This window comes from Balaenoptera ricei, chromosome 5 (genome assembly GCF_028023285.1).
Source record: "Balaenoptera ricei isolate mBalRic1 chromosome 5, mBalRic1.hap2, whole genome shotgun sequence".
In the NCBI taxonomy this organism is placed as follows: domain Eukaryota; kingdom Metazoa; phylum Chordata; class Mammalia; order Artiodactyla; family Balaenopteridae; genus Balaenoptera; species Balaenoptera ricei.
The window spans coordinates 142,755,987-142,783,888 of record NC_082643.1 but is presented as its reverse complement, the minus strand read 5'-3'; the positions used below and the strand labels follow the sequence as shown (position 1 = coordinate 142,783,888).

The 27,902-nt window shown below is 61.1% G+C and overlaps 1 protein-coding gene across 2 annotated transcripts; it reads left to right on the top strand.

Moving 5' to 3' along the window:
• UVSSA (UV stimulated scaffold protein A) lies at positions 1–27,660 on the top strand. Of its 2 annotated transcripts, none has more exons than XM_059923771.1 (14): positions 1–117; positions 1,074–1,181; positions 2,327–2,657; positions 3,789–3,909; positions 4,727–5,029; positions 5,805–5,917; positions 6,010–6,138; positions 14,144–14,255; positions 19,356–19,500; positions 19,912–20,037; positions 20,759–20,942; positions 21,372–21,483; positions 24,055–24,220; positions 24,893–27,660. In XM_059923771.1, the coding sequence occupies exons 1-14, from the start codon at positions 59–61 to the stop codon at positions 24,984–24,986; spliced, it is 2,103 nt and encodes a 700-aa protein (XP_059779754.1). In that variant the 5' UTR covers positions 1–58; the 3' UTR covers positions 24,987–27,660. The 2 variants fall into 2 exon arrangements, with proteins under 2 accessions (XP_059779754.1, XP_059779756.1); XM_059923773.1 differs by having other exon boundaries at positions 83–141.
• The last annotated feature ends 242 nt before the right edge of the window (positions 27,661–27,902 follow it).

Genomic DNA, 27,902 nt, shown 5'->3' with positions numbered 1-27,902 from the left:
GACGCTATCTTGGCCTGGCCGACCTTCGCCCCCGCGCCGCCCGGGCCAGGGCGAGCCAATGACTGTCGCGATCTGGTTGCATGTGACAGGGGGCGGGCCCTTCGCCGGAAGGGTGAGGTGAGGCGAGCGGCCGGTCGCGCGGTAGGTACAGTGGTCCTGCGCCGCCGGGTAGGGGCGACGGGGCGGGGGCGGGGGGCCGGAGGGCGAGCCCTCTCTCGGGGACGCCCCCTGCGTCCCCCCCGTGATGCCCCTACCGCACCCCTCACCGGACGCCCCTCCTCAGTCCGGCCGCTCCCCGGACTTCAGGACGGGGGCGGGGTCGGCCCTGACAGGGCTGTGGGCAGCCGGGTGCTGGCGTGTGCTCGGGAGAGCGGCTCCCGCCCCGGCCGCCGAGGGTCGCCGACGATAAACGTTACTGTTGGCGGGCGCGCCGGGAGAGGCTGCGCCCACCTTCCCGGCCTTTCGTTCCACTGGTGAAGCCGAGCCCTGCAGCCAGCCAGGCGTCCTCGGCGCCCCAGGCTCAGGGCGACCCCGGCCCCTTCCTTCCTGCGCAAGTGCTGCGCGGGCGCCCCGGCCTCCGGGCGGCTCCCCGCGCGCAGATCGAGTCGCAGCAGTTCGCTCCGGGTGTAGAGGCCGCCTTGTGGCCTTTGGATGGATAGTCGTGTTGGCGAAGGAAGAGAGGCGGCGGCGGTCCTGTGGGAAAGCTAATTTAACTAAGTGCAACTTAGACTGTTTGGATCCTTGCCTTAGCGCAGTGCGTGGCCAGAGGCGGAGAGCAGCCGGGGCTGCAGCCTCTGCCGCGCTGGTGGGGTCGGACCGTAGAGCTCCAGAGCTCACGTGCTGTAGTTGCTCCTTTCCTCGTTTCCACCAAAAAGGTCTTGTTGGGCTGACTCGGAACGTCACCTTGAATTGTATTTTAGCATCGGGGGTCACCTCCCAGAGGCCAGGGGGCGAGGACCCAGCCTTGCGCCCACACCCCGATGCCCGGCACACGGTGGAGACCAGCACACATTTGCTGATGAAACCCAGAGCCCTGAAGTACTGGGTGGTCATTTAGCGTGTCTGCGTTCCAGGTTTGTACATATGGACCAGAAACTTTCAGAGTTGGTGGAAGAGCTCACGACTTCAGGAGAGCCCCAAGTGAACCCCAAGAAAATGAAGGAGCTGAAGAAAATTTGCAAGTACGTCGTAAGCGTTCACGTTTTAGGTGACGGCTGCCTCAGCAAGCCCGTGACAGCCCTGGGAGATCGTGGGGCTCCCCCGGGGTCCGCCCTCCCCTGCCTGTCCCCACGATCGACCCTCTGCCAGGAAAGAACCAGCAAAGGGACACGCCCGGGACGTCTCCCCAGGGCCCTGCAGCGCCTGGTCTTGTTCTGGGTGGGGGTCCCAGGTGGGGGTGTGTGGCATGGGGAGAACCCAGCAGGGCTGTGGTTGGTGTCTGTTCACTCCCGTGTGTGTGTGTGTGTGTGTGTGTGTGTTCTTGAGCACACGTGTGTGACTTATGGATTAGTTACTGTTGGAACGTTTGATGGGTGGGAGGTTAGAGATCATAGCAGGTGGGCTCTGCAGGACCTGTTTTTCAACACCACCTCTTCTTTTCTTCCACTGCCGAGGGCCTCTCAGATGCTGGAAACATAAGCCAAGTAGATTTACTGATCATTCTCATTCTGTGTTTGCAAAACAGGAGAACCTAAGTGATTGTGTTAGTGATTTACGTTTTGATAAAAAGTAGTGGCTCAGATCAGGTTTCGCTGCACACCCCAGAATCCCCCCAAACAGCAGGGTGTGTTCAGGGGCAGGGATAGCCGGGAAGAGGAGCAACGTGGGGTCGGGGTGTGTGCCAGCCCCGCCAGGGCGGCTCCCAGAGGCCCACAGAGCTTTCTGGGGGTGCTGGGACGTGTGGTCTCCCCTTGGGGTGGGGTCTCTGCTACGCGAGTGCAGGGCCGGCAGACCTCTACCCGCGGGCCGGCCGGGCGGGGAGTCCTTCCGGCTCCGCAGGCGGTCAGGTCTGCTGTGGGCACTGGGCTGTGGAGGGGCGGTCAGCCGCTGAATGAATGAATGGGCCTGGCTGGGTCCCAGTAAAACTGGGCACCCACGCTGAATCTCACACGTCAGGAGGGGTTACTCTTTTGACTTGTCTTAACCAAAAAAGGAAAAACTCTTCTTGATTTGTGGGCTATGCAGAAATAGGCAGGGGCTGGGTTTGGCCGGCGGGCGGTAGTTTGTCCACTTTGCCCTGGAGGAAGGGCAGAGGGCTGTGGGAGGGCCCGCGTCCCTGCCACCTGTGGGTGCGTCAGGCGCCTGATGAGGATGGCTGTGTCCCCAGGTCTTCAGAGGAGCAGCTTGGTCACACCTACCACCTGCTGATGGCCCAGCTGAGCCAGGAGCACGCCGAGGTCCGCCTCTCCGCTTTCCAGGTCCTGGATCAGCTCTTCGCCAGGTCTCACCACTTCAGGATGCTAGTCGTTTCCAACTTCCAGGAGTTCCTGGAGCTCACACTGGGCACCGACCACGAGCGGCCCCTGCCGCCCCCCAGGGAGGTGGCACAGAAGCTGAGGCGGGCCGCCACCCGGGCCGTCCGCGGCTGGAACGAGAAGTATGGTACAGCCTATAAGAAGCTGGCCCTGGGCTTCCACTTCTTAACGCACAACAAACAGGTGGGCAGGCCCCAAGCTGCACTGCCCCTCCCCGCGGGGAGACCTGCCTGGCCCCCGGGGGTACTGAAGGGGGCGGGCCTCAGGGGCTCCCAAGACAGGAGGAGCAGCTTTGGGGGAAGAGCCTCAGCTCGTCCCCGCGTGTAGGTGGTGCTGAGCCTTTGGACTTGGTTTCTAGGAAAGATGAAAAAGAAGGAGGAGGGAAGATTCAGCTGCTCAGACGCAGCCCTTTTCTGTGCTGGCCTCTGCGCTCGGGCTGTCCCCCGCTTTCACTGTGAGTTGCTGCCTGGGCTGCCACAGGCTCTGGCCGGCCCGGGTGGATGGTACCTACCGGTAGCGGTAGTGCCAGCCTCCCCCACGTGCCCGTGCTCCCGGCCTGTGGCTGTCGCCTTTCCTGCCGCTCCCTAGGGGTCCACTCGAGCGTTGTTCTCAAGCCCCTCGGTCCAGCCAGCAGCCTTCTTTCCCACTAATTGGAGCGAGCTTGTTGCCTGCCTGCCTGCAGCACGTGTGGGGCTGGAAGTCTTTTATGTCTTATTTTACTAGGAGATGCCGTTGGCTGTGTTCTTTCTGGGGGTTAAACATCGCAGCTGAGCGTGTCGCTGTGTGTGTTAAAGCAGTGCGTGTGAACTTGAGACCCGTAGAGATCATGGCTGTAGCTGGCACGGCCGTGTCTTCCCTTACACCAGTTTTTGTTGTTGTTTTTTTTTAAATTCAGTTATTTTATTTATTTATTTTTGGCTGCGTTGGGTCTTGGTTGCTGCGCGTGAGGTTTTCTCTAGTTGCGGCGAGTGGGGGCTACTCTTGGTTGCGGTGCGCGGGCTTCTCAGCGCGGTGGCTTCTCTTGCTGTGGAGCACGGGCTGTAGGCTTGCAGGTTTCAGTAGTTGTAGCACGTGGGCTCAGCAGTTGTGGCCTCACGAGCTCTAGAGCACAGGCTCAGTAGTTGTGGCGCGCGGGCTTAGTTACTCTGCGGCATGTGGGATCCTCCCAGACCAGGGCTCGAACCCGTGTGCCTTGTATTGGCAGGTGGATTCTTAACCACTGCACCACCAGGGAAGCTCCCTTAGACCCATTTTTGATTCTTGTTTTACTTGGGTTCATGATGGTCAGATCTGATCTTTACCTCAATTTCTCAGGTAGATTTCCAAGATGTGGACGCTAGGACTCTGGCGGAGAGAAAGCGAGCAGAGGAGAAACAGAAGCGCTTGGACAGAATCTACAAGGAGAGGTCTGAGCAGGCCGTGCGGGAGATGGAAGGTGAGCTGTGGGGACCGGGGGTGCCCCCGCACCCACCTGCTGCACCTTCCCAGGCAGAGCTCGGGTCTCCGCCCAGCTCTCCGTTCTCCCGTCCCGGGGTCTGGTCCCTGACGGGGGGCGGGGGGGTGGGGGAGGCAAGTGGGCAGGCTGGCTGGGTGGGGCTGGTTCAGGTTGAGGGCTGGAGGAGGCACTTAGCCACAGACCGCAGCCCTCCCCTCTGGAGGCCGGGCAGCAGGAGGCACCGTGCAGGCCATCCACGCCTCCCCCTTGGCCCCGGCGGCCGTGCTGGAGACGGGCACCCCGCAGTGGTCTGCGCACCCCTTCCGTCTGATGCTCCCCCACCCCCCAGCCGTGGTCTTGCCGGCCTCCTCCCCAGATCCCCACCATTGGCCAGCCCTTCCCATGAAGGGCAGCTGGGGTAGGAGCACCTGGGGAAGATGCCTGGCCTCAGGACAGCCGCAGAGCAGGGAGAGGTGGTCGGCCCGGGGGAGATGCCGGGAGGGTGGGGGGCGGCCAGAGCGGGACGGTGGCGGTGTGCCCCCTCGGCTGGCTGCTGTCTTCCGGAAGTACTGCCCACGGAGGCTCTTGCTGGGTGTCCGTAGACGCTGCTGGGCGCCATCTCAGCATGAGTCAGGACTGAGGGTGGTACCCAGGACGTCCTGAAGGATGGTCTTGCCACCGGCCGGGTGGTCTCCGGAGCAGGGCGCCTGCCTGCCCCTGTGGAGGAAGTGGGGGGCGGGGCTGGCGGCTGGTTGCATCCCCACCCTCGACGGCCAAGTCCTGATGGGACTCAGTGAGCCCCGTCTCGTCCTCCCAGAAATGTCCGGGGAGATCCGGAGCTGCCTCATGGAGCTGGAGAGCTGCTTCCGACTGCTGGTGCCCTTTGACCTTGACCCGACCCCGGGGGCTGCCTTGCCCGCCATGGCCGAGGAGGGTGGCAGGGACGAGGAGCAGCCCTGCTGCAGCAAGACCCTGGCCATCTGCGCCCGCCGCCCGGGAGCCGCGGGTGCGGAGGGGCCGCCCTCGGAGGACAAGGACGAGGACAGCGACCCGGAAGGGTTTGTGCGGCACCACGGGCTGGGCTCCCGCGAGTACACGCTCGAGGTGGAGCTCTCCTCAGGTACGCACTGCGCCCACGCCCTGGCCACGGCCCCGGGCGCTTCCCAGAGCTTGGGCTTCTCGAGCTGTGGGGTCAGGGGTGACTCAGGCTCGTGGGTCCTGTGGCCCCCGCCCCGCGGCCCTCATTGCGACACACAGGCCCGGCAGCGAGGGTGGGCCTGACGCGCCAGTGATGGGGCGCCCCTGGGGAGGGGTCAGACGGTGGCTGGGAGAAAGAAGTCATTGAGAAACAGCTTGTCACCACGTTTGTGACGACACAGGTGGTGACAGGCGGGCCCCACGTGGCTCCTGCTTTCCAGCCACCGGTGGGGCAGGGGCACTGACCCCCCGTCCGACCCCATGTGGCCCGGGCCCCTCGGGCGGGGCTGGAGGACATCCGGGCTGCAGGAAGAGCCCTGCAAGCCCCAAGGAACCGATGCCCTCTGGCCGGGGCCATGGAGGCAGGGCGTGCTGGAGGTTGGGGTGCCCGGCTGAGGCTTGCGGGCGTGGCAGAGCTCAGAGGGAGGACCCTGGGCCCCAGGGGTGGGTGCGGCCTCCACCCCGAGAGTAGTGCGGGGAGGGGTCTCCCGACCGCCTGGCGTGGAGGGAGGCCTTGGGGTCAGGCTAAATCCATCGTGGTCGAGATCACAAGGCAGTGAGTCTCCTTAGGGAGTCAGGTTTGGAGTCCCGGGTGATGCATGGCTGGAGCAGGGTGGGTGGCAGTGCGGGTGGCCCGTCGGGTGCCCGGTGACCTGCCCGGACGGTGGTCCCTCTGATGACCCGTGTGCTTGCTGCAGACAGCCTGAAGGTGCACGAGGATGAGGACAACCTGGTCGTCATCCACGTGGCCCAGGACACGCTCAGGCTCATCCAGAACAGGTTCCTGCCAGCTGTGTGCTCCTGGGTCCAGGTGGGCCCGGCGTGTGGGCAGAGGGTGCCAGGGCGACCCCGGGGGAGGGAGGGAGGGTGCCCGACCTGCTGAGTGATTCCCCGTCCTCGCAGCTGTTCACCCGCGCAGGGACACATGGCGGGCACTTGGAGGGTGCCATCGACCTGAAGGCCGAGCTGGAAACTGCCCTGCGGCGATCTCGGGAGCTGGATGTCATGCCCGAGGAGGGCTGCAGGAGAGAGGTGAGTGCCGCCGGCCCGTCTGCCCGTGAGGACAGCCAGGGGACCTTCCTCTGATAGCAGCTCGGCCTCCTAAGCAAGCAGGCGTCCCTGGGGCCCCAGCGTTGTTCCTCCTCTTCCTCCCTGGGAACCGACTTCCCCGAGCGGGAGCCCTGGACTGAGCACCAGAGGCCACAGCCAGGCCCCCGCCACACGTGGAGGGACTGGGACCGGGTCTTGGCAGAAGGGCGAGGGAGGTGGGCTGGGCAGCGGGCGGAAGGCTGTAGTTGGGGAGAGGGCTCCCAGGGCCCAGGCAAGGATGTGTGGGAGGCGGCCTCGCTGAGCTAGGCTGCCGCCTGGCCCGAGCACCTAGTAGGCCCCTTCCCGTGAACTCGGTAGCAACTTCCAGCCTCAGGCGTTTCTCCTGTCTGTGCGCTGGGGCCGAGGGTGGCTGCAGGACACGGAAAACCAGGATGTCTCTTACACACAGAGCAGTGTCTCAGCCTAGGGCGGCCAAGTGGGGTGGACGTGGGGACTGGTGCCCGGTTTTGGGAGGGTGCTCAAGGCCCGCCATCTGCTGGGCATATGGCGCCGCCTCCCAGGTGCCACGTCGTTCGGGGGCGGGGAGCTGATCTTTGATGGCTGTGTCTGCAGCAAGGCTTGTGGGGCGGGGGCAGGCGTGTGGCCCTGGTCCAGGGGCCCTGGGGACTGGGCAGGGGTAAAGCCACCTGCTCCCGGACACCAGGCCCCCGTGCGGTGACCCCAAGCCTCAGAGGTGGTGGCGTCCAGGCCCCCTCCCGTGGGCTCGCACCAGGAGCTGGACCTTCTTGCCTGAAAGGGACCGAGAGAGCTGGGTCCTCCGAGGGTGTCCCAGGGGACCGTGGGAGGGTGGGGAGCCGCTACGGCTGGAGGGTGTGTGTGGGGGGAGGTGACAGCCACAGCTGGACGTTGTCAGCGATCAGAGCCGAGAAGCCTCTGGTTGGAATCAACGAGAAAACAGGCAGCAGAGTGCACTGTGCCCCAGGGACACCCAGAGCCCGAACCCCACAGGGTTGAGCTGTGGCACCTGAAGGGGGAGGAGGGCGGGGGCAGGGGCAGGTCCCTCTCCCGGTTCCTGAGGAAGCCCTGGGGTTGGGAGAGCGCTGTTCTTTGCTGAGGAGAAGGTCAAGTTTGAAGCCCCTCAGACTTAGAGGGGAGAGTGGCCAGCACCCTGGGCCTTGGTGCCTCGTCCTTGCCCCCAGGGGCCCGCGGGGATGGGCCCTGCGAGAGTTTCTGAGAGTTTCCGAGCCAAGGGCCGTCCTCTGCCCTCCTCTTTGCGGGTGTGCAGCCCCCGAGGACCGGCAGAGGGCGATCTTGACCTTCTCCCGAGACGCGGGCACGAGGCCTGGTCGTCAGCTGGGGGCCTGGCCCTGCTTCCGTGGCCGGTAGGGCTTTGCTCGGTGCATAACTGAACAGGAAATAAGTTCTGTGAATTTTGATCGAGATACTTGTTTCACAGTGAGAAAGGGTGCTTTCTGGGCCCGGGGGAGGAATTGGTCTGGTCCATGCATCCTCTCAGGTCGGGGGCGGTGGGGGGGGGGCCGTGTTTCTGAGCCTCAGCGGACTCGCGGCGTGGTGTCAGGGTGGAAGGCCGGGCCGAGAGCAGTGAGGGGTGTGGGGATCAGGGGTTGGCACCGTGTGTCCCCTTCACGGGCACCTGAGACCGGCCTGTCTTGCTCGTAGGCCGCCTTTCCCTCGCTGTGTCTGGCGGGGCTGGGGCAGCTCCCCCCTTTTCCGAGCAGCAGGCGTCCTGGAGCAGCCCGGGCTTTGGGGGAGAGCCTCAAGGAGAGAGTGGGCAGCACAGTCTGGTCCCTCCGGGTCTGGGGCCAGCCTGCACTGCCCAGGCCGGCAAGACTCGGAGCCCAGAACTGGTAGCAGAACCTTCCGGATGTCTTTTTTTTTTTTTTTTTTTTTTTTTAAATTAATTTATTTATTTTTGGCTGTGTTGGGTCTTCGTTTCTGTGCGAGGGTTTTCTCTAGTTGCGGCAGGTGGGGGCCACTCTTCATCGCGGTGCGCGGGCCTCTCACTATCGCGGCCTCTCTTGTTGCGGAGCACAGGCTCCAGACGCGCAGGCTCAGTAGCTGTGGCTCACGGGCCTAGTTGCTCTGCGGCATGTGGGATCTTCCCAGACCAGGGCTCGAACCCGTGTCCCCTGCGTTAGCAGGCAGATTCTCAACCACTGCGCCACCAGGGAAGCCCCCTTCCGGATGTCTTGACACGGCTCCCTTGAGGGCCACTAGGTGAGGCCAGCTGCTGGGAGCGAGCCCTGAGCGGCCCACTGGGTCTGGTTCCAGCTTGAGCATCAACGCATCCTTGACTGTGGCCGGGCAGCCCCAAAGCCCGGGAGGCACGTGACGACACGGTCAGGTCAGAGTGCACTCCGTGCAGGGCGGCAGCTGAGGGCACGAGCTGGGGTGGCCGGGGTCTGTCGGGGTGGGCGCGTGGTCGGGTGTGGGAGTGGCGCTGCCCGGTCAGGCTCCTCCAGGAGTTGATTCCAAAGGCCCTGAGTCCTTGGAGAGCGTGCTCGCTGGTTCACTAGCAGCGGCGGCGGGCCTGTTGATGGAGTGATTGGGGCTTGGCCGCTGAGTGGCAGCGCCCCGCTTGCTCGGGCAGCCTGCTTCCCAGAATAGACACGGCTGCGGTCTCTGCACATCTGCGCCCGCTCCAGGCGGCCCAGTGGTGGTTAGGGTTACGGACCGGTGTTTCTCGCTCGCTCGTTTTCACGTAAAATGTCTGGAGCTTAAATCCTTTGCCTGGTATTTCCCCACTTAGCGTGAGCCGAGCTGGGAGCGTGTGGTTAAATATTTGAGAATTTTAACAAATGTGGAAGAGACCGAAGCTGATGTGAAGGTCGTGCTGAAGCTTAGACGATGGCTCCGACCGTGGCAAGTGTGGGTCGTGCAGGGGCTTCTCCTGGGCAGCCTGACTGCAGCCAGGCCAAGGGCCTTTTTTTCAGATTTCCTGTTTCAGTCTGTGTGTTGCCTTATTGTTTTCCTTTTGATGTAGATGTTCTGTCTTTAAAGAATACTTAAGCCAGCTTAAATATGCGTAACCGTTTGTTTTATAGAGTGTCTGTCCCGGTTCCTTGTGGAAGCGGGCCGGGGATAAATCTCAAGTAGATCGATATGGAGCATCGTTTGGTAGATTTAGTTTCCAGTCCTGCTGCTAGAGGAGAGGTCTCATAGTCCATGGCTGCTACATCCGTTAAACTGATAAAAATCCTTTGAAAACTTTTAAATTGCCTGCTGTTTAACTATGTAGCTACGATCGCCACTTAACTTTGTATTGTGTAATTAACAAAATATTAATCTTCCTCCAACCAGTAAGTCAGAAAAAAATAATTCCAAGCATCAGTCTGTTTAAGCTGTGGACTGTGGGTGTCTTCTCAGTTGTCGGGTTCCTCGCTTCCACGGCTGGAATGCCCGCGCGGATGCTCTCGTTCTCACCTGTTGGTGGTCTGAGGTGGCAGCCACAGGGTTTTAAGTCAGAAACACCCCGTCTCATCGCAGAAGTGGAGATCGCTCTCTTAACTCTGGGTGAGGTTTTCTTCCCGTTGTTCGCCCAGGCGGGTGTGCGGGCCAAGGCCAGGCTGCTGTCACGGCTGTGCTGTGCGCTGGAGGCGTTTCTCTGCTGCCGGAGCTGCGTGCTGGCTTCCTGCAGGTGAAAGGGAAAGATCAGGGAACAAGGGGAGTGAATTGTTGACCGCGTCGGCGCCCCAGGGAAGCAGGGGAACTGAATCAGCCGGTAGTCAGGGCAGTCAGGACCTTGTGTTCGGCAGGGCCAGTAAACAGCCTTCCTGGAGACGCGCCCTCTCCCATCACCAGCGCGCTGAAGGCTGCTGCGTGAGGGCTGGAGCCGGGGGTGGGGGCTGCGCACGTTCTTGCGAGGACAGGGAGCGTGTTAGCTGCTGGGGGGCGGGGTCAGCCGTCTCCCCCGCAGCCCCTGGGCCCTCCCAGCCCTGCAGCCCCTCCTCCCCAGCGCCCTCCAGGGTGGCCGCTCTCTTCCAAACACTTTTCACGGGTGGTCCCGTTAATTCCAAAATCAGCCCTATGAGGTCGATTCCATTTTCACCGTCCTCTGACAGATGGGAAGACTGAGTCTAGGGGGAGCCGCATGGGTCTTCTCGCCAAGGCCGAGGCGGCGTAGCCAGCGCCTCGCTCCTGCTAGGAGGTCGCGCTGAGGGAGGAGAGCGAGCATCGGGGCTGCGTCGGGGCTCCCGGGAGGAGGGCGCTGCCCATCTGCACGCGGAACAGGCTCAGGCCACCTGGCCTCGGCTTGGAGGTGGATGTCCAGGCGTTTGGTGGCCTCCTTGCGCACCCCCGGCAGGCTGGCCGAGGTGCCAGAGCAGCTCCCAGGGCTCGGCCGCGTGGGAGGGGCTGAGGAGGGGACAGTCGGTCTGACTGGTGGCCCTCAGGCCCCCGTGCAGGAGGTGAGCACACGCTCCACGCTCCGTCCGCCTCCTGTCCGCGGGCCCGTGGTGGTCACCGCGCGTCCTCTGCCCTCTGAGCTGCGTCCCGGCAGTGGAGATGCGCGTGAGATATTGGCCTGGCTGGGCAATTTGCACCGCGTCCAGGGAGGGCATTAGCATATAAATAGCAGATGTGATGACGACCATCACAGCTGAGCACGTTTAATTTTTAGTTTATAAGATAGAATGGGGTTTTAAATGCGTTGCCATCAAGCCGCAGAGACAAATGCAGCTTGGAGCTCACTTGTCTGACGAGGCCTTACATCATTTTTTTTTTTAAAAAAGGGAAACACACACATATGAAACTGAACAAAAGTGATTTCTTGGGTGAAAAGTAATGGAGATGGTGCCCCGAGTTAATTAGATCGCACAAAATTTATTTAATGGTCCAGCTGTATCTCGGGCATGCCTTGGGCGGGCAGACCTGGGAGGTGGCTCTTCCCATCCTTCTCAAGTAATTAGCAACCCTTCTCAAGTAATTAGCAACCCGCTGCCCTATTTCTGTAAACGGATTACGTTGTATATCTTAGCTGTTTTTATTGCTTGTTTAATTATGATCGCGGAGCCTCATTTTTCTAAATCCTTTTAACTGTGGGCGAGAATCAATTTGTGTGAAACCAGAGGAAAGCCCGGGGCATCCTCCACACCTCCCTGCGGCCTTGGGAGGGTTCAGTTTGGGGCCTAGCCCTCACCCAGACTGTTGACCGCAGGGCTCGGACCGCCTGCCCGGGCCTCCGAGGCCCTGGGACTTGACCTGTTAGGGAGGGTGGGCGCACCCCCGGGGGCGGCCTGGCATGGCCTCCTGGCCCCCAGACGAGGGCGGGCTGCTTTCTCAAGCATGTCTGGTGGTCTTTCTTCCTGATTGGGAAGCTCAGCTCCCAGTGAATGGCTCGAGAACCACTGGCGAGTCTGGCCCCGTTTTGAAGGCCACCCACCCTCAACCGATTCCTCCCTAGGGTGTGACCTCCTCCTAGGATCCTTGGGCCTCTCCTCACCCCTGCTCTGCCCGTAGTGCCTCTACCCGCACCCAGTGTGGCGTCTGACCTGATCTGTGACCTTTAACCTTGAGGGGAGGTTGCCACCGCGACTGCCTGGGACCCCTGGGCTGGCCCCTTGAGCACAGGTGGATGCTTTCTCTTGGGCCTCGGTGTCCCCAGCCATGTGCTTTTCGGAGGCCTGGAGAGGACTGTCCAGCCTGAGGGCAGGGGGTTTGCTTCCTCTGAACAGGCCCTTGGCCCCAGGTGTTCCGTCCGCAGGGATTGTGCCTCGGGACATCTTCACTGCTGTTCTCCCGTGCGGGTAGTGTGCCCAGAGCTGGACGCAGAAGGTCCTGCTGTGTGCCCAGGACATCAGAGCCCAGCCCAGCCCGTGTGAACTAGAACTCGAGAATGGGTTCATTCAAGCTTGAGTTCAGTGTCAGCAGCGAAGCCCTTGCTTCCTTCTGCAGGGCTGTGGTTTGAGGGTCACCCCAGCTGCTGAGGGGTTTAGGACGCGAGCGTGGCAGCGATGGCCAAGGTAGCTCTCGTACGAGGGCCCCGGGGCCGCTCATGGCAAAGCTGTGCCCGAGGACCTGGCCGGGGGCCCTAAGGAGGCAGCTCTTGAGGGCCAGACGGTCTTCCTGGGTGCCATACGGCCTCATGGCCTCATCAGTGAGAATTTAAGAACAGAGGGAGCCAGGGCTTCGTGTTTAATCACGGGGATAAACAACTTTAGTTGGGGAGAAAGAAGGTATAATTCCTAATAGTTAGCTAAGCAGCTAAATATTTTTTAGGAAAGGAAAATTTAATAAAAGTCCCAGGTGAAATTCAAGGGTGTGAGCAATAAGCATAATATTTTATGAAAATGAGCCCCATATTTAAAGTCTGGCACTATGTGTTATGCATTGTAGCACCCGGTCCACATCTACCTTTTAGAAAATTAAAACCCATAAATTCTGTTTAGTGTTTGATACGCACTGCACTAGCCGGGACCGTGATGCCCTAAAACCTTGGGCTGCTTTCCACCTTTCATAAATTCCTGGGTAGGTTCTATACAAAAATAATTTTCAGGTCCGCGGCTCATTGTTATTCAAACGTGATTGATCGTCGTCATTTGCTCAGCTCCGGAGTTAAGTGCCCCTGTCATTTCCAAAGAGTATAATTGGGACGTTTCACAGGTCAGCGGCGGAGACAGGCTTCCCTTTTGATCAGTGTTAGACCGATAACAAAAATTACAGTTTCCGATGATTAATGTCTCCGTGCTTCCCAGACGCACGCTGCGGGTTGTGCCAAGCTCAGTGCATTTGCATCTGATTAGGCCTCGCGGGCAGCTCCTCCCTGGATTCCGGGTCCGCAGGGCGTGGGGCGTCCCGGTCCTGGCAGTGCCCAGGGCAGCTGCGCCCCGGCTGGCCTCCTGCCCTGGGGGTCGGCGGGCCGGGCCCTCCGTCCTTCTTCTGGCGTGCCTGTGTGCCCCTGAGGCGTTGCTGTCGAGATGGGCTCTGGAGGGGGGGGCAAGTCTGATGGATACAACCATTGGTTGCTATCACCCCGACAGCGGGCTGCCTCTCTGGACGTTTCCTTCGGGTGGGCCTGAGAGGCTGGAGGCAGGCAACGCCCCCAAGTGTTTCAGGATGGCGCTGGCAGCGGGGCCGGGCTTCTGGGCGCCTTCCTGCCGTGACCCTCTCAAGAAGGACAGGCCCCACGCCCTGTTCTGGAGTGCGGGGGTCGTTGAGGATGGGTGAGGGAGAAGGGGAGCAGGAGGCTACTCTGGCCTCGGGGGGGGCTGCGCCTCCGGGTCTGAGCAGCATGGGCTGCCGACACCTCATTCATGCTGCACGTGGCCCCAGCACGTTGGCACGTGTGCGAGGCCGTCGGTCATCCTGCTTTTTGGAGGGCCCTCTGGTCCCCACGAGATGAGCCCTCCGTGCTCAGGGTCCCTGCCGCTCCTACCCAGCTGGGCACTACCCAGGAGGGGGTGGGGGCAGAGGCGGAGGGGACGGATCTTGAACAGAACGCCCTGGGTGGTTCTTGGGTCCCTGGGCTTGAGGGGTGGGGGGGCTCCAGGCACAGCACAGTGACCCTGCCTCGCAGAGCAGCCGGGGAGGTTGGCCTTGTCCAGAGGAAGCTTCCTCTTCGGTGGTTTTTTAACAAGCCGTTTTGAGGGTAGAGTATTCCAGAAGTGCTGTGGTCACACCGGCACCACTGGATGCCCAGGTGGGGAGCCAGCCCGGGGCAGGACGAGGTGCTTTGGCCTGGCTGGAGCTGGATCAGGGCCGTCATCCAGGCCCTGCCTGTGCGGGTGAGACCTGCCACTCGTGGGGGCTCTGTGGGCCGAAGCAGTGCCCGTCCGTGCATCTCAGAGGGCCGGCCGGTGGAGGAGCGCATGTGGCTCGTGTGGCTATTTAGGGACGGGAGCGGACCTCAAACACGGCCGTCACGGTCGACACTAAACCCCAACCTGGAGAAAGTCCCCAGAAGCAGGACTGGGGTTGTCCGGGTCTCCGCCTGCGGTGTCCACTCACAGGTCTGGGGGTGTGTCCACAGGCGGCAGCCACGGGAGACAGGGACGAGGACGAGGACGACGAGGACTTTGTGGAGGTCCCGGAGAAGGAGGGCTATGAGGCCTGCATCTCTGAGCACCTGCAGCCTGAGTGTGGTGAGTGGCTGGGCGGAGGTCCCGCGCAGGACGCTGCCCTTCGGGGCAGACCTCACGTCCGGCCTGGGGCCCGCCAAGCAGGGAGCTGGCCGTGGCAGGCACCCCGAGTCTGTGCCGCCTGGTCCTGCGGTTCACTGCGTCCCCGCCCGTCGACCCTGCGGAGCCGCTTTCATTGAAAACCATGTGATTCTCATTTCCTGATCGGGGCGCTCACTGGCCTGGGCCCCGCCCTGGGTTCCCGCTGTCCCCTTGGTGGGCAGGCCCTGCTGCCACTTCCTCTGGGTGCAGCCAGGCTGTCCACACACGGAGGCCCCCGACCCACCCCACAGGTCCACGCTGAGCCCCCCGCCCTGCAGCTTCAGGCCCCACCACGGTGAGGGGCAGCCCTGCTTGGGGTCACAGAAGTCTCAGCCGTCGGGAGCGAGTCCAGGGTTGGAAGGGCACCCTCAGAGCAGAGAGCGCCTCCTGGGCTTGGGGGAGGGTGTTGGGGGCATGCGGTGTGGTTCCCGCGGCGGTAGGGCCCTTTGGGCTGGGAGGGAGTCGGGGGGAGGCCACTGCCTCGGTGGGTGGGGGGCAACCACCCCACGTTCTCTGGGCTCCCCTGCTGCCCAGTCTCCGTTTCTCAGGGGAGTCACAGGTCAGGCGGTGTCCTCCTTCCCGTTGATGGAGTCGCTGCCTGACGTCTGGCCCAGGAGCAGTGACACACCTTGAGAAGGCGTGCTACCCGTGACCTGTCTTTCCCGTGTAGCATTCTTTTCTTTTCCAAAAAATCTCCAAAAGCCTCGACTGCACAGGAGGCATCTCTTGTCCAGAGGAAGCTAATAAAACCAAGATCGCGTGTGGGTTTGTGGTGAAGTGGATAAGTTGATTTGAATCGGAGTGTGTGAGATGAGATGTGAATTTGTTAGTTTAGACGCTCAGGCAGTTGGAGTGTGAGGACATGACCCGTTAGGCGTGTCACACCAAGTTACCACACCAGCTTCACGGCCCTCCAGTGTTTGGGTCCTGCCGTCTGTGCCACGTGACCCGCCTCCTGCCCTCCCGGCCCCCGCCCCGCCCCGCCCCGCCCTCGGTCCCGGCTGCGCCCACCACGCCGTCCCAGCAGTGGGGCTCCTCTGACCACGGGGCCACTCCCCGTGCCCTCTGTTCTGCCTCGTCCTCCAGGTGCCTGGCCTGCCCCCCGCGAGGCCTCGCCCCACACCCGTGAGGCTGCTAGGGGTGCTGGAGGCCCTGGGGTGCCATGACTGCCCTCCCGGGTCTCCCCTGGCCGCCCCGCCTCGAGGGAGCTGCAGCCCCGCCGGGAGGCTCCCAGGTCGCCAGGCGCCACTGTGGGTGACCACCTCCAGCTGTCGCCGACCCGCCGCTTGTCTTCGCAGCGGGGCCCCAGGTGTGACAGAGCGGAGCTGAGCCATCCCCTGGTTGTTCGTGGGCCGGGCAGCCTGGGAGCCCTCGCACGACAGGACCTGCTGAGCTCCGGGTCTGTCCTGCGGCAGTGGGGGGTGGGTGCCGTCCCCCCGTTCCCTGGAGGGGTCTGGGCCCTGGTCTGGAGTGCAGAGCTCGGGGCCGCGGGGCCACTGCAGGAAGTGCTGGGCGCGCCAGTTCATAACTGTAGTCGATGGTCCGTCACTGGTTTTTCAATTAAACTCAGGTGACTCTGCAGTAGATTCGGTCTAAATCCACAGCTGAGGAGACGGGTGCCCGTTTTCTTTCTCATTTCTTTCTCTGAATTTTCACTGAGGGGCTTTTATCTTCCCGTTAATCCTACCATTTCTGTCAGGACGTAATCTCTTTCTCAAATTTACATTTTAATTACAAGGCCAGCTGAACTAGGTAAAATCAATAGTGTCAGGCTCGCAGCCGAACTCCACGCGGAGCCCCCGCCCCTCCATTTCCTGCCATCGATCCCGCCCGCCCCATCTGCTTTAGCGCTGCAGACACGGTGGTGCCACTTGGTCAGTTTAAACCAGCCCAGGGGCTTTGGGCGTTCTCATGACTCTTCCTCAGAGCCGCCGAGAGAGCACATTTGAGCTGAGATCTGTGTTTGAGGCAGACGCCCCACGCGGGTGGGTGGGGCTGGCGGGGTTCGCCGTGACCTGCGACCTCTGGTCTCCCCGGACTCAGTGTTCTCCCCGAAAGCACAGCACCCGGGGCCGGGGGACACGTCTGCTTTTCGGACTTTTACCTTGCAGGTGTGTTAGGGAGATTGAATTTCTATAGCAGTGTGAGAACGGTAGTGTTTTTTTAGTGCTCTGAGTGTTTACCCTGCTTCAACATGCTCACCCATCTTTTTAATGGTTTAAAACAACAAATCAATGGAAAATATATTTCATGCTTGTAACTCTTAGGAATTCTCGTATCGATCTTCGGGTTGCGATTGTAGCCACCTACGTGAGTGCCACAGCGGCCACTTGCCAGTCCCGCCTCCCCGTGTGTGCACGCGCCCGTGTCGGGGTCTGCGCCAGCTGGGACCGCTGCATTGTCGGCATGCCGCGTGGGGGCGTCTGGAAGGCTTTGTGACCGGGCCGGCTCCCTGCCGGCCTCCGAGAGCACCCAGGCCTCAGAGCTCAGGGTGCTGCCGGCTGACCAAGGTGGACCCTGCCACGCCAAGTGCCCTGCGCCATGTCCTCCACTCTCAGCCACGGGCACCTGAGAAGCAGGGGTGGACCCCGTACTCTCAGGGCCATGCGCAAACTTGGAGGGCGTCTGGAGCAGGCAGGGCAGGCGTTTTGGTGAAGGGCCTGGGGTAAACGGTTTCGGATTTGTGGGCAGGACGAGGCCTCTGTCGCAGCGACTCCCCTGCCGTCATCTACAGAAGCACCAGACAGCACGCGGGCAGGCCACGTGCAGACACCGGGAGGACTTGGCCGCGAGGTCTGCCCGCCCTGCCGCGGAGAGCCCGGAGCTGATGGCGGCCGGAGCCAGCCTTCCCAACCCGTCCTGGTCGCCTTTCTCCCCTCCCACCCCCTCCCGCTTCCCCTTCCTCCCCCAGGAAGCACTTCCCCTGGCGTCCAGCTCTCAGTGCTGTGTCATTTCCCTTCTGGTTTCTCTCTCTAAGCGGGGGATGTTCTCGAGTCCGTGCACGTGGACGGAGGGATGGAGATGCGCCATCAGGAAGGCCAGGCTCATGGCGTCACGGGCAGTGCTTTGTGTCGGTGTTGGTGCTGCTCTGCTCCCGTGGCGGCTTTTTGGCCCCTGGAGCTGCCTGCCTGGCTGTCTTGTCAGTTTTCCACGTGTCCTGGGAAGGACTTCTTAGACGTGAGGCCCCAGGGTGTCTGTCGTAGAAGCCACGACCTCCCTGACCCTTCGTCCACCCCCACTGGCCGGGGTCTGGCCGGAACTCCCAGGGCGCTCATGAGGCAGAGCCATTCACATCCGTGACACCTTCACACACTCTTCTTATGCGGCTTTTTGATGTAGAACCCAGTTTTTCTTGTGGTGACATCGGCTCAGCTTCCTTCTAGTTCCCGTTGGCACAGCGAGTGTCTTTTCATTTTTATTTTCTTTTATTTTTAGTCTCTGTTAACCTTTTGTTTTAAGTGGTTCTTGCCAAAGTGGTAAATTGCTGATTGTTTTTAATTTCATCAGCGTGTCTTTTCGTTGACTTGAATTCATTGAGTTACTACTGTGTTCTCAGCTGGGGTTGCCAGTTTGCTGCACATCTGTTTGCCAGCCTTCCTCTTTGGTTTGCTATTGTTGCTACTGTTTTGTTTTTTTCTTTTCCCTACCTTTTATTTGCTGGGTAAACTTTTTTTCTGCTGGTTTTGAAAATGTTCGTCCAGTATAAATGAAACGATGAGTATTTTTGCTTCTGATGGTGACGCTTGCTCGGGAGAGTTGCACTCACGCTTCCCCTCGCCATGCACCTCCCAGCACGTCCCTGTGCCCACATCCTGCACAGGATGGGGGACAATGCTGGCTCCTGCTCGCTCAGGCCCCCCAGCCCGGCACATTGGGTCGTCCAGGTACCAACTTACTTCTGATGGTTGTGGGTACTCGGGTTTCGGGAGAGGCGGGAGTGAATCTTACCAAGTCATTTCTTGGCCTTTACTCCCCGTATCCCGCAAACCCTCCTGAACCTCCAGGTGAGGCTGTGTCCTTCACCCGCATGTTGAAACCTAGCGTAGCTGGGTATAAAATTCCGAGTTTGATTGTTGTTTCCCAGACCTTACACTCACTGTTGTTTTAAAGACACTGGTGTCTGTGGGATGCTTATGGCTTCCGAAGGAAAGCTTCTCAGACCTTTCTGTTCATCTCTCGCGTTCCTGAACATCCTTGTAAGTGACTTGCACGTTCTTCCTTCTGTCTCCTTCCTGACACTCAGTGAGCCCCTCGGTCTTCCTCTGATTCCAGGAAGGTTGGGCTCTTTATTTCATCCACTCCAGTTATCTTTCCTCTTTCTGGGGTCCAGTAATGAGGAGGTTGATGCCTGTGTGAATGCCCTTCACGTCTCTGACCAGAGAGAGCTGCCCATGGGTGTGCAGCTGCCGTCCTGTCCTTCAGCCTGGCCTGGAGTCGTCCTCTCCTCTGCTTGCCCGCCGTCTTCGTCTTCCTGGCTCCCTCTCTGTGGGGCCCTGGGGGGGTCTCCAGCTCCTCTTTCTTTCTCATCTTCCAGATATTTTGTTTCTTGTTCACCTCTTTCTTGGCAGCGGTTCCCTGTCTGGAGGAGAGTTTGGGGAGGGAGGCACTGCCCTTGCTCTCGGGATGGAGTGCCTCTGAGGTCCTAACCCACACCCTGCCCTGTGCCTCCTGGGCAGCCCCTGGCCCAGGTGCCCAACTGGGAGGGGCTGGCAAGGGTCAGGGACAGCCCGGGAATTGGCACAGGTGGACCAGTAGGGCCCAGTAGTGTCAGAGAAGCTGCCTTCCCCCTGCCCTGGGGACCTGGGCACAGACCCTGGCCTGCAGAGGTGGCCTGGTGGCCTTGCCGGTGAGATGCTGGCGTTGGGGCCTCATCTGGCTGGTGGGGCAGGTGCTGTGCTGATGGAGGGTTCGGCGCCCTCACAGGTGCTGTGCCGTCACCGTGGGATGGGGACACGGCCTCCTCCAGGGGTCTGTCCGGGGTCTTGGGGATGGTGGCCAAGAGCAGATACATCTCTGTCGCAGGGCTGAAGAAAGACCCGGCCACACTGGCCTCGCAGGCGAGGAAGAGAACAGGGAGCAGCGAGGAGGCCTGTGACCCCACCTCTGCGGCCGCCCAGCTGCATTGGCTCCAGCGCTACTTGCCCCCAGCCTTGCCCCCGAGCCCCAGGTGATGCCCGGACACCTGCCCCTGCCCAGGCGGCACCGCGTGTGCACCCCCGGCCGGGCAAGCGCCTGCCAACGTCCGTACTGGGGCGGGGGCTGCAGGGGCCGGGGGTCCTCAGCGCTGGTGTGTAGGCCAGGCCGTGGGGGCGGGCCAAGGTTCTGGGGTTCAAGGGGGCAGGCGTCAGGACACCCCTGGGCCCAGCGTGAGGACCGCAGATCTGAGGCCAGCTCCCCATGTGGTCTTGGGATGGCCAGCCTCTTCGTAGGGCTTCAGCGGCTGCCCTGGGTTCCAGGTCTGAGGTGGCAAAGGTCACAGCCCAGGTGTGTGACCGGAAGCTCCGGGGGGTGTGGAGAGGCGGGTGGCTGAGGCTGGCTTCCGGCACCACGTCACTGAATCCTCCTCTGCTGTCTCCAGGGTGCCGCTGGGTCCAGAGGAGGCCGAGAAGCTGGCGGCAGAGCGGGCCCGGGCGCCTGTCGTGCCCTTTGGGGTGGACTTGTGCTGCTGGGGCCGAGAGGAGCCGATGGCCGGGAAGATCCTCAAGTGAGTGCGGGCGTCCCGCGGGTCCTGTGGGCCACCCAGCCTGCCCCCGGCCTGGGCGCAGGGGACACACAGCTGGCGCCGAGCCCGGCTCTGCCATGCAGGCCCTCATGCGTCCCACCAAGCGCAGCTCTCGGGCTCTCGTAGGCACGGTGCCCGGGGTCATACAGCCCTGCCCAGAGGCCTGTGGACCTTCTTTGAACCTCCTTGTTACTCCCTGGGGGGATGTCCCCTGATGTCTGCCCTGATGGTTGGGCGTCATGACAGACGGCATGAAGGCTTGTCTGCCTAGGACTGGGGTCCGGCCCGGCCCAGCCCACTGCTCCAGGCTCTCCACCCAGGCCCTCGTCACGACCACCCTCTGGTCCTCTGACTCGGATCTCCGCGGGCCGGGCCTGGGGCTCCGCAAAGAGTTTCCGGGAAGCCGTCCCTGTTGCTGCGCTGGACGCTTTCTCTCCAGAGTGGGCACAGGGTGGGGGGTGGGCGGATCTGTTCTCTGTTAACCTCCGTTAGGGAGCCCCTGCCCCGGGTCCAGGCCAGGCTAGGGCGGCGGGCCGCCGGGGTGGGGTGGCTGGCGGTGCCCCCGCCGTGCTAAGCGTCCCTGCTCGTCCTGGATGGACTCACAGGCCCAGGGGTGCCCCCTGCTTAGCCGCCCAGGCCGGCCTTGCTGCGGGTGCTGTGGTGGCCACCCCGTGACAGCGCTGAGCGTCCGGTCCGTGTGCAGGTCCGACTCTGAGCACCGCTTCTGGAAGCCCCGCGAGGTGGACGCGGAAGTAGAGAGCGCCGCTGTCTCTGAGTCTCTCCGGAGCCGCCAAATCACCTTTGCGGGGCGATTCGAGCCCGTGCAGCACCGGTGCCGTGCCCCCCGGCCCGACGGCCGGCTCTGCGAGCGCCAAGACCGCCTGAAGGTGAGGAGGGTGGAGGGCTGGGCAGTGGGGTGGCCACCTCGGCCAGGCCAGGATGGGGCCGGAGGGAGGCGCTGGGCTCCAGCCTGCTGGTGCCAGGACCTTCCCCCGGATGGGTGGTCTGACACGTGGGCACAGGGCTGGGTTGCTCTGCCCTGGTTCCTGCGTCCCCGCCCACATGTGTCTCCTGAGCGCGCTCTGTGCTGGGCCGGGGGTCCACGGAGGCGGCCCTGTGCACCAGGCGGGGCTTTGGCCAGACTGACACCAGATCACCCTCCGCTGCCTGGCTCTGTCACGGCTGCGCCCAAGGGCCCCTCCTTTGAGGCGTGTGTGGGCAGAGGGTGGTGTGGGCTGGCCGTCCCCAAGAGCCGTGAAGGTAGGGATGGCCAGTGACCCCCTCCCGCCTCAGAATTGCTCCGTTCTTTGCCTCAGTGCCCTTTCCATGGGAAGATCATCCCAAGAGATGACACGGGACGGCCCCTCCATCCGGAGGACAGGGCCCGCGAACAGAAGCAGCGGCTGCAGAGGCCGGCGGGGCGCCGAGGTAGGTCCGGGGGACGGGGTAAGGGCATCCACAGCGTGGGGGACACCCTGGACCCCGGCAGCCTACAGCGTGGCCCGTGGTTTCCACGGGTGGTCGCCTGCTGTCTCCTGCTCAGTCATAACTCACAAGCATGCCCGGGACACACTGTCCTCGGGGCTAGCAGGACACTGAGCGCCAGCCTGACCACATTTTCACACGGCTCCTGACGGGCGATGTGGACACACCCACGGCCAGAAACCAGCTTGTCATCGTTTGTTTGGGTTCTGGGTTCTTAAACCTGTTTTTAAGCAAATGGAAAAACTGAGGCGTGAAAAGTTAACTGGCTGAGCCCCGAGGTGCCTCCAGGATGCCAGCTGCCCCCCTCCGTCATCTGCTGTCTTGCAGAGCCACGCACGAGGGGCCGGGCAGGAGGGCTGTGGCGTGTGTGGTGTGCGATTTGCGTGCACGTGGACTGTGTGTGTACGCGTGTGTGGGCAGAAGGTGAGGGTCCTGCCCGGTGGTCCCAAGCATCCTTGCTGAGCCTCTGAGCCTGGGGCGCTCTCTTGGAGACCTCCTCAGGGCCCCCGTTTTCCGGCCCGTAGGCTGTTTCGTGCCAAACAGAGGGGCTTTCGTGCCAAAGCCACTGAGACGCTGTTCTCCGCCCGTCAGGGAGCTCATCTCATCCTGGCGTGTGAGCCGGTGCTGTGTTCTGGCGCGAGCCGCGGGTGGAGGCTGATTGGCCCCCAGAGGCCCCTGAACAGCGGGCAGGGTGGTGACCCGCAGAAGCGGCATCCCTGGCAGGGCAGCACCCGGGCACGCTTGGGGGGTGGGGGTGGGGGGCCCACCAGGGCAGCCCTGACCTGTGTCGACGTCCCGTGGTTTGTCAGATCTGGGCTGGGGTCTGGAGGCCGTGCCGCCTCGGGCCCCTTTTCTTAAAAGAAAGGCCAGGCCCACAGCGCAGAGCCCCCCGAGGCAGAAGGCGACTGTGTCTGTAGGGGTGGTGCTAGTGTGGGTCTCAGCTGGGCCGTGTGTCCTCTTTAGCAGGGTTTTTCCCTTTGTCACGAGAGACAAATGTTAGATTTCGGCCTCACACGCAGGGTTGGCGCCTGGAGCCCTGGAGGGTGGCGGGGAGGGGCCCTGACCCATTAATCCGCGGGCGAGGCCTTCCCTGGTGGCCCACACTCGGGAGCAAATTAAGTGCCTATTTTTGTGTCAGCCCTGAAGAGTATCAGGTTCTGCAGCCCTCGGTGACTTGTTAACAACAGGTATCGGGCCGGGGCCGCGGGCCAGCGCTGGCCAGTCAGATGTGAAATAGCATCTCTTTACTAACTACAGTATCGATCCCCTCCTCCCTCACACGCCGGGCAATTTTCTTTTCCCTGGCGCTAACCTCGGTGACAATGCGCGCGGAGCTCCAGGGCCCGTCAGCACGCAGGACGGCCCCGCGGCCCGGCTCTTATTGATTTTTTTCAAAGGCTTTTAAATTGCTCCTTCATTTTACTGAGATGCTCATTTCATCTCTACTGGGTGCCAGCGTTTTTCCGTTGTGTTTAAACAATTGCTCCATTCACCGGGTTCCTAAACTGTGACGCCTTCTCATTACTGGGAGATAAACTGTTTGGACAGTTTTCCCTAGTCTTGGATTAATCGTTCCTGTATCTGGATTGTGCCGGCCCGTATCCCTTCACTTCAGAAATCAGCTCGGGGAGGCCTCGCTACGTGTCTGGGTGCGCGGCTTCTCCCTGCTTGCCGCCCAGCCCCCCAAGGGGCTCTGGTTTGCGTGGTGGGCCCCATCGGGCTTCGGGGCGTCCAGCCCCCTTCTGCCAGCCAGGGCCTGGGTCCATAGGTCTGGGCACGTTGGGGGGCTGTGCTGTCACACTCCCGGCCAGGGCGGCCTTCCCGAGCCAGCGGGCTAGATGGGGCCTGAATGTCAGGGACCCCCCCCCGCCCCAGCAGAAGGAGACTGAGGCGGAAGTCGCTGCCAGGGCGGTGGTGGGTGGAGCTGGGACGCTGGCCTCTGACTCCGATGCCTGTGCCCGCCGCGTTGGGAGCCCCCACTTAGACAGTTAACGCTTCCCGTCTTGGCACACAGGCGCACTGACCTGTCTCTGTTGCAGCCGGGTCTGGTGAGACCAGGCCTTGGGGCTGGGTGACGTTTGTTTCCCTGCGGAGCACCGCCTTCTGACCTGAAGGGCCTGGGCCGTGGCGGGAGGAGCAGGGCCGCCTGCGTGAACCGACACCCTCGTCGCTGGGGCCTGGGGCCAAGTTATCTTTGGACCAGTAAAGAGGCCGTGGCCACCCTGCTGTGCACGGCCTCCGGCCAGCAGATGGGTCCGGAGGCCACGCCTGGGTTCTGGTGGGGCACCGTCAGCCTGGAGGCGGAAGCAGCCTGCGCGTGGCACTGCCCCTGGCCGCCAGCCTCGGTTGCCTTCCTGCCTAAGGGGTCAGTGGAGGCACCCACCTTGGCCTACGGGGGCCTTGCGCCCACTCCTCGGGCAGCCGGTGGCCCTCCCTGCCCCAGTGTCAGGGAGGACTCGGGGCTCAGGTGAGGTCGGCGCCGGGAGTTTTCTGCAGTGTCGGGTGTGTTTGCAGCCTGGCAGGACCCTGAGCTCATGAGGGACGTGGAGGCAGCCACTGGGGTGGATCTCGGCTCGTCCGGGCCCGGTGGGAAGGGCAGGCGGCGGCGGTCCGGCCTCACCGACCTCAAGCGGCAGGCGGACACAGCGCGTGCACGCATCGCCAAGAAGGTCTTCGCCAAGTAAGAGCTCCTCGCGGGGTCCCGCCCTCCACCCCAGGCCCGGTGTTGCTGGCGGCGAGAGTGGAGAGGCCGCCAGCCCGTGCCCCCACCGCCCACCCCCCACCCCACTGCTCTGGCGGCCAGAGGCGCTCCTCGCGGCACTGCCAGGTGCCCTAGAAGGCGCGAGGGTGTCTGCGCCCAGGCCCCATGGGCGCCGTCCACCCCGGGCAGAGGAGGCGGCGCCAGGGCCCTGCCCGAGTCGGGTGAGCAGGAGGGCGGCTTCCCGAGCACCCCCGCAGAGCCCCCACGGCTCCTCGCCGCCGGCCTGCCGTGTGCGTCTGCATCCAGGGGAGGGCTCGGCCCCCGGGCTCCGGGCGTGAGGCTGGCTCCCCGTGGCTCAGCCAGGGGTGATGGCGCCCGGAGGAGCGGGGGCCGGGGGCGTCCTCCGCGGGGCCGGGAGCTGTGGCCGGAGCCTCTGTGATCTGTGAGGGAGGTCGTGCCTGACCCCTGGAGCGGTGCCCGTGTCCGGGGCTCCTCAGTGCCAGGCCCCAGCGGCTCCCTCCCAGGCTCAGGCGCTCCCTCGTCACGGCGGCCGGCCCGGGACCCGTGGCTGAGCCCAGCCAGGCTGCAGTCAGCAGGCCGGAGCCGCCCTGGCCGGAGCCCTGGCCACGCCTCGCTGTGCTTTCCCTGTAGGGCCGCTGTGCAGAGGGTGGTCGCAGCCATGAACCAGATGGACCGGAAGAAGCACGAGAAGTTTGCAAACCAGTTTAACTACGCGCTGCATTAGAGCGCCAGGCCGGGTCCACTCTGGTCGCCGGCTCCTCTTCTGCTGCTGGTGAGCTAGGATGGGAAGGCAGACCCGGGTCTGGGCTGTAACAACAGCCACAATTACAGTGTGTATTCAACGTGAAGAAATGGTGCACTTTCTGCTTAAAGCGCCCCAGAGGTGTGGACTCTGTCCTCCTGCGGGGCACCACGGCCATCGCTTACGGGTCTGACTGCCCAGTAGCCCGGGGTGAACTCGGGCAGCCGTGTCCACAGGGGGGTGTCTTGTACAGCCTGTGCCCTCTGTGGTGTGACTCAGGGCCGCTCATCATCCAGGACGCGTGCGCAGCCTCCGGCCCTGCCCCCCAGCCTTCTCCTGCTCGGAGGAAAACCCACATTTCCCGTTGACTCGAAGGGGAGCCAGCTGTTTGCTCTCGGCGTTGCCAGCTCACAGGCATGCTGGTGGTGGTTCCACGTCAGAATGCAGGGAACTTCCTCACTCTTTGTTTTTCTAAAATCCACTTTATTGAGACGTAACTCACGTACCGTGACGTTCACGCCTTTGAAGTGTACGGTTCGGTGATGTTACACACACTCACAGTGTTGTACAGTCTCCACCCCTGTCTAGTTCCAGAACTTCTCATCACCCTAAAAGAAGCCCTGCTCCCAGCCCCGGCCCCTCTGGCCTCCTGTATCTGGATTTGCCTTCGCTGGACGTTTCCTGTGAATGGAGTCATAGCAGCCTGTGGCCCTTTGTGTCTGGCTGCCTTCACTTAGCACAGCGTGTTCAGGGTTCTTCCCTGCTGGGGCCTCTGTCCGTGCTTCATGCCTTTTTATGAGCGGATAACTCACCCCTGTAGGAACATACTGCACTTTGTTTATCCGTTCATTGTGGGCATTTGGGTTGTCTGCACTTCGGGGTGATTGTGGATGATGTTGCTGTGGCCACTTGTGTACGGGTTTTTGCGGGGGCATATATTTTCCTTCCTTTTGGGTTTATACCTACAGGTGGAACGGCTGGGTCACGTGGTAACTCTGTGTTTAACTTACTGATTGAATTGCCAAAACATTTTCCAAAGCAGCTGCACCGTTTTCTATCCCCACCAGCAGTGTATTAGGGTTCTCGTTTCTCCATGTTCTTGGCAACATTTGCTTTTATCAGTCTTTTTAATTTTAGCCATCTTAGTGGGTATGGAGTGGTGTATCATTGTGGTTTTGATTTGACTAATGATATTGAACATCTTTTCATGTGCTTATTGGCCATTTGTGTATTTTCTTTGGTGAAACATCTAGATCCTTTGCCCATTTTTTTTTTTTAAAGTCTCTTTATTCTTTTTTTTTTTTAAATTAATTAATTAATTAATTTATGGTTGTGTTGGGTCTTCGTTTCTGTGCGAGGGCTTCCTCTAGTTGTGGCAAGTGGGGTCCACTCTTCATCGCGGTGCGCGGGCCTCTCACTATCGCGGCCTCTCCTGTTGGGGAGCACAGGCTCCAGACGCGCAGGCTCAGCAATTGTGGCTCACGGGCCCAGTCGCTCCACGGCACGTGGGACCTTCCCAGACCAGGGCTCGAACCCGTGTCCCCTGCATTGGCAGGCAGACTCTCAACCACTGCGCCACCAGGGAAGCCCTGCCCATTTTAAATTGAATTGTTGTTTTGAATTGTAAGAGTTCTTTATATATTCTGGATACTAGATCCTTATATGATTTGCAAATATTTTCTCCCATTCTGTGTTTTCACTTTCTTGATCGTATTCTTTGAAACACAAAAATTATGAATTTTGATGATACCCAATATATCTATTTTTCCTTTTGTCACTTGTGATTTTGGTGTCATATCCAAGCAGCTGTTGCTTACTCCAAGGTCATGAATATATACTCTTATGTCTTCTTCTAAGAGTTTTAAGATGTAGCTGTTCATTTTAGGTCTTTGGTCCATTTTGAGTTAATTTTTCTTTTTTAATTTTATTTATTTATCTTTTATTTATTTATTTTTGGCTGTGTTGGATCTTTGTTGCTGCACATGGGCTTTCTCTAGTTGCGGCGAGCGGGGGCTATTCTTCATTGCGGTGTGCGGGCTTCTCATTGTGGTGGCTTCTCTTGCTGTGGAGGACAGGCTCTAGGTGCGCGGGCTTCAGTAATTGTGGCTCGCAGGCTCTAGAGCGTAGGCTCGGTAGTTGTGGCTCGCGGGCTCTAGAGCACAGGCTCGGTAGCTGTGGCACACGGGCTTAGTTGCTCCATGGCACGTGGGATCTTCCCGGACCAGGGCTCGAACCCATGTCCCCTGCATTGGCAGGCGGATTCTTAACCACTGCACCACCAGGGGAGCCCCATTTTGAGTTAATTTTTGTCTGTGCTTCATTCGTGTGGATATTCAGTTGTCTCAGCATCATTTGTCGAAAAGATTATTCTTTCTTCCATTAAATTGTCTGCACTTTTCTTGATCATCAGTTGACAATAAATGTGTGAATTTATTTCTGGACTCTCACTTCTATTCCCTTCACCTATATATCCTATGCTACTGCTACAATGTCTTGATTAATGTAGCTTTCTGGTAAGTTTCGAAATCCTCCAACTTTGTTCTTTTTAAACATTGTTTTGGCCATTCGGGGTCTTTTGCATTTCCAAACAAATTTTTGAGCCACCTCACGTGTCTGTCGCTGTTGCTAAAAATAAAGGGTAATGGAATCTCAAAAATGAATGAATGAATGAATTTGTGCCACCAAAAAAAAAAAAAAGGGGGGCATCTGAGATTTTAGGGATTGTGTCGACCCTAGAGATCACTTTGGAAAGTATAGCTGACCTTTGAAAAGCACAGGTTTGAACTACACACTACACAGGTCCACTTACACAAGGACTTTTTCAGCAGTAGATGCTGCAGGGCCGCTTGAGCCGTGGCTGGTTGACTCCTTGGAGGAGAAGCACAGGCGCAGGGGCTG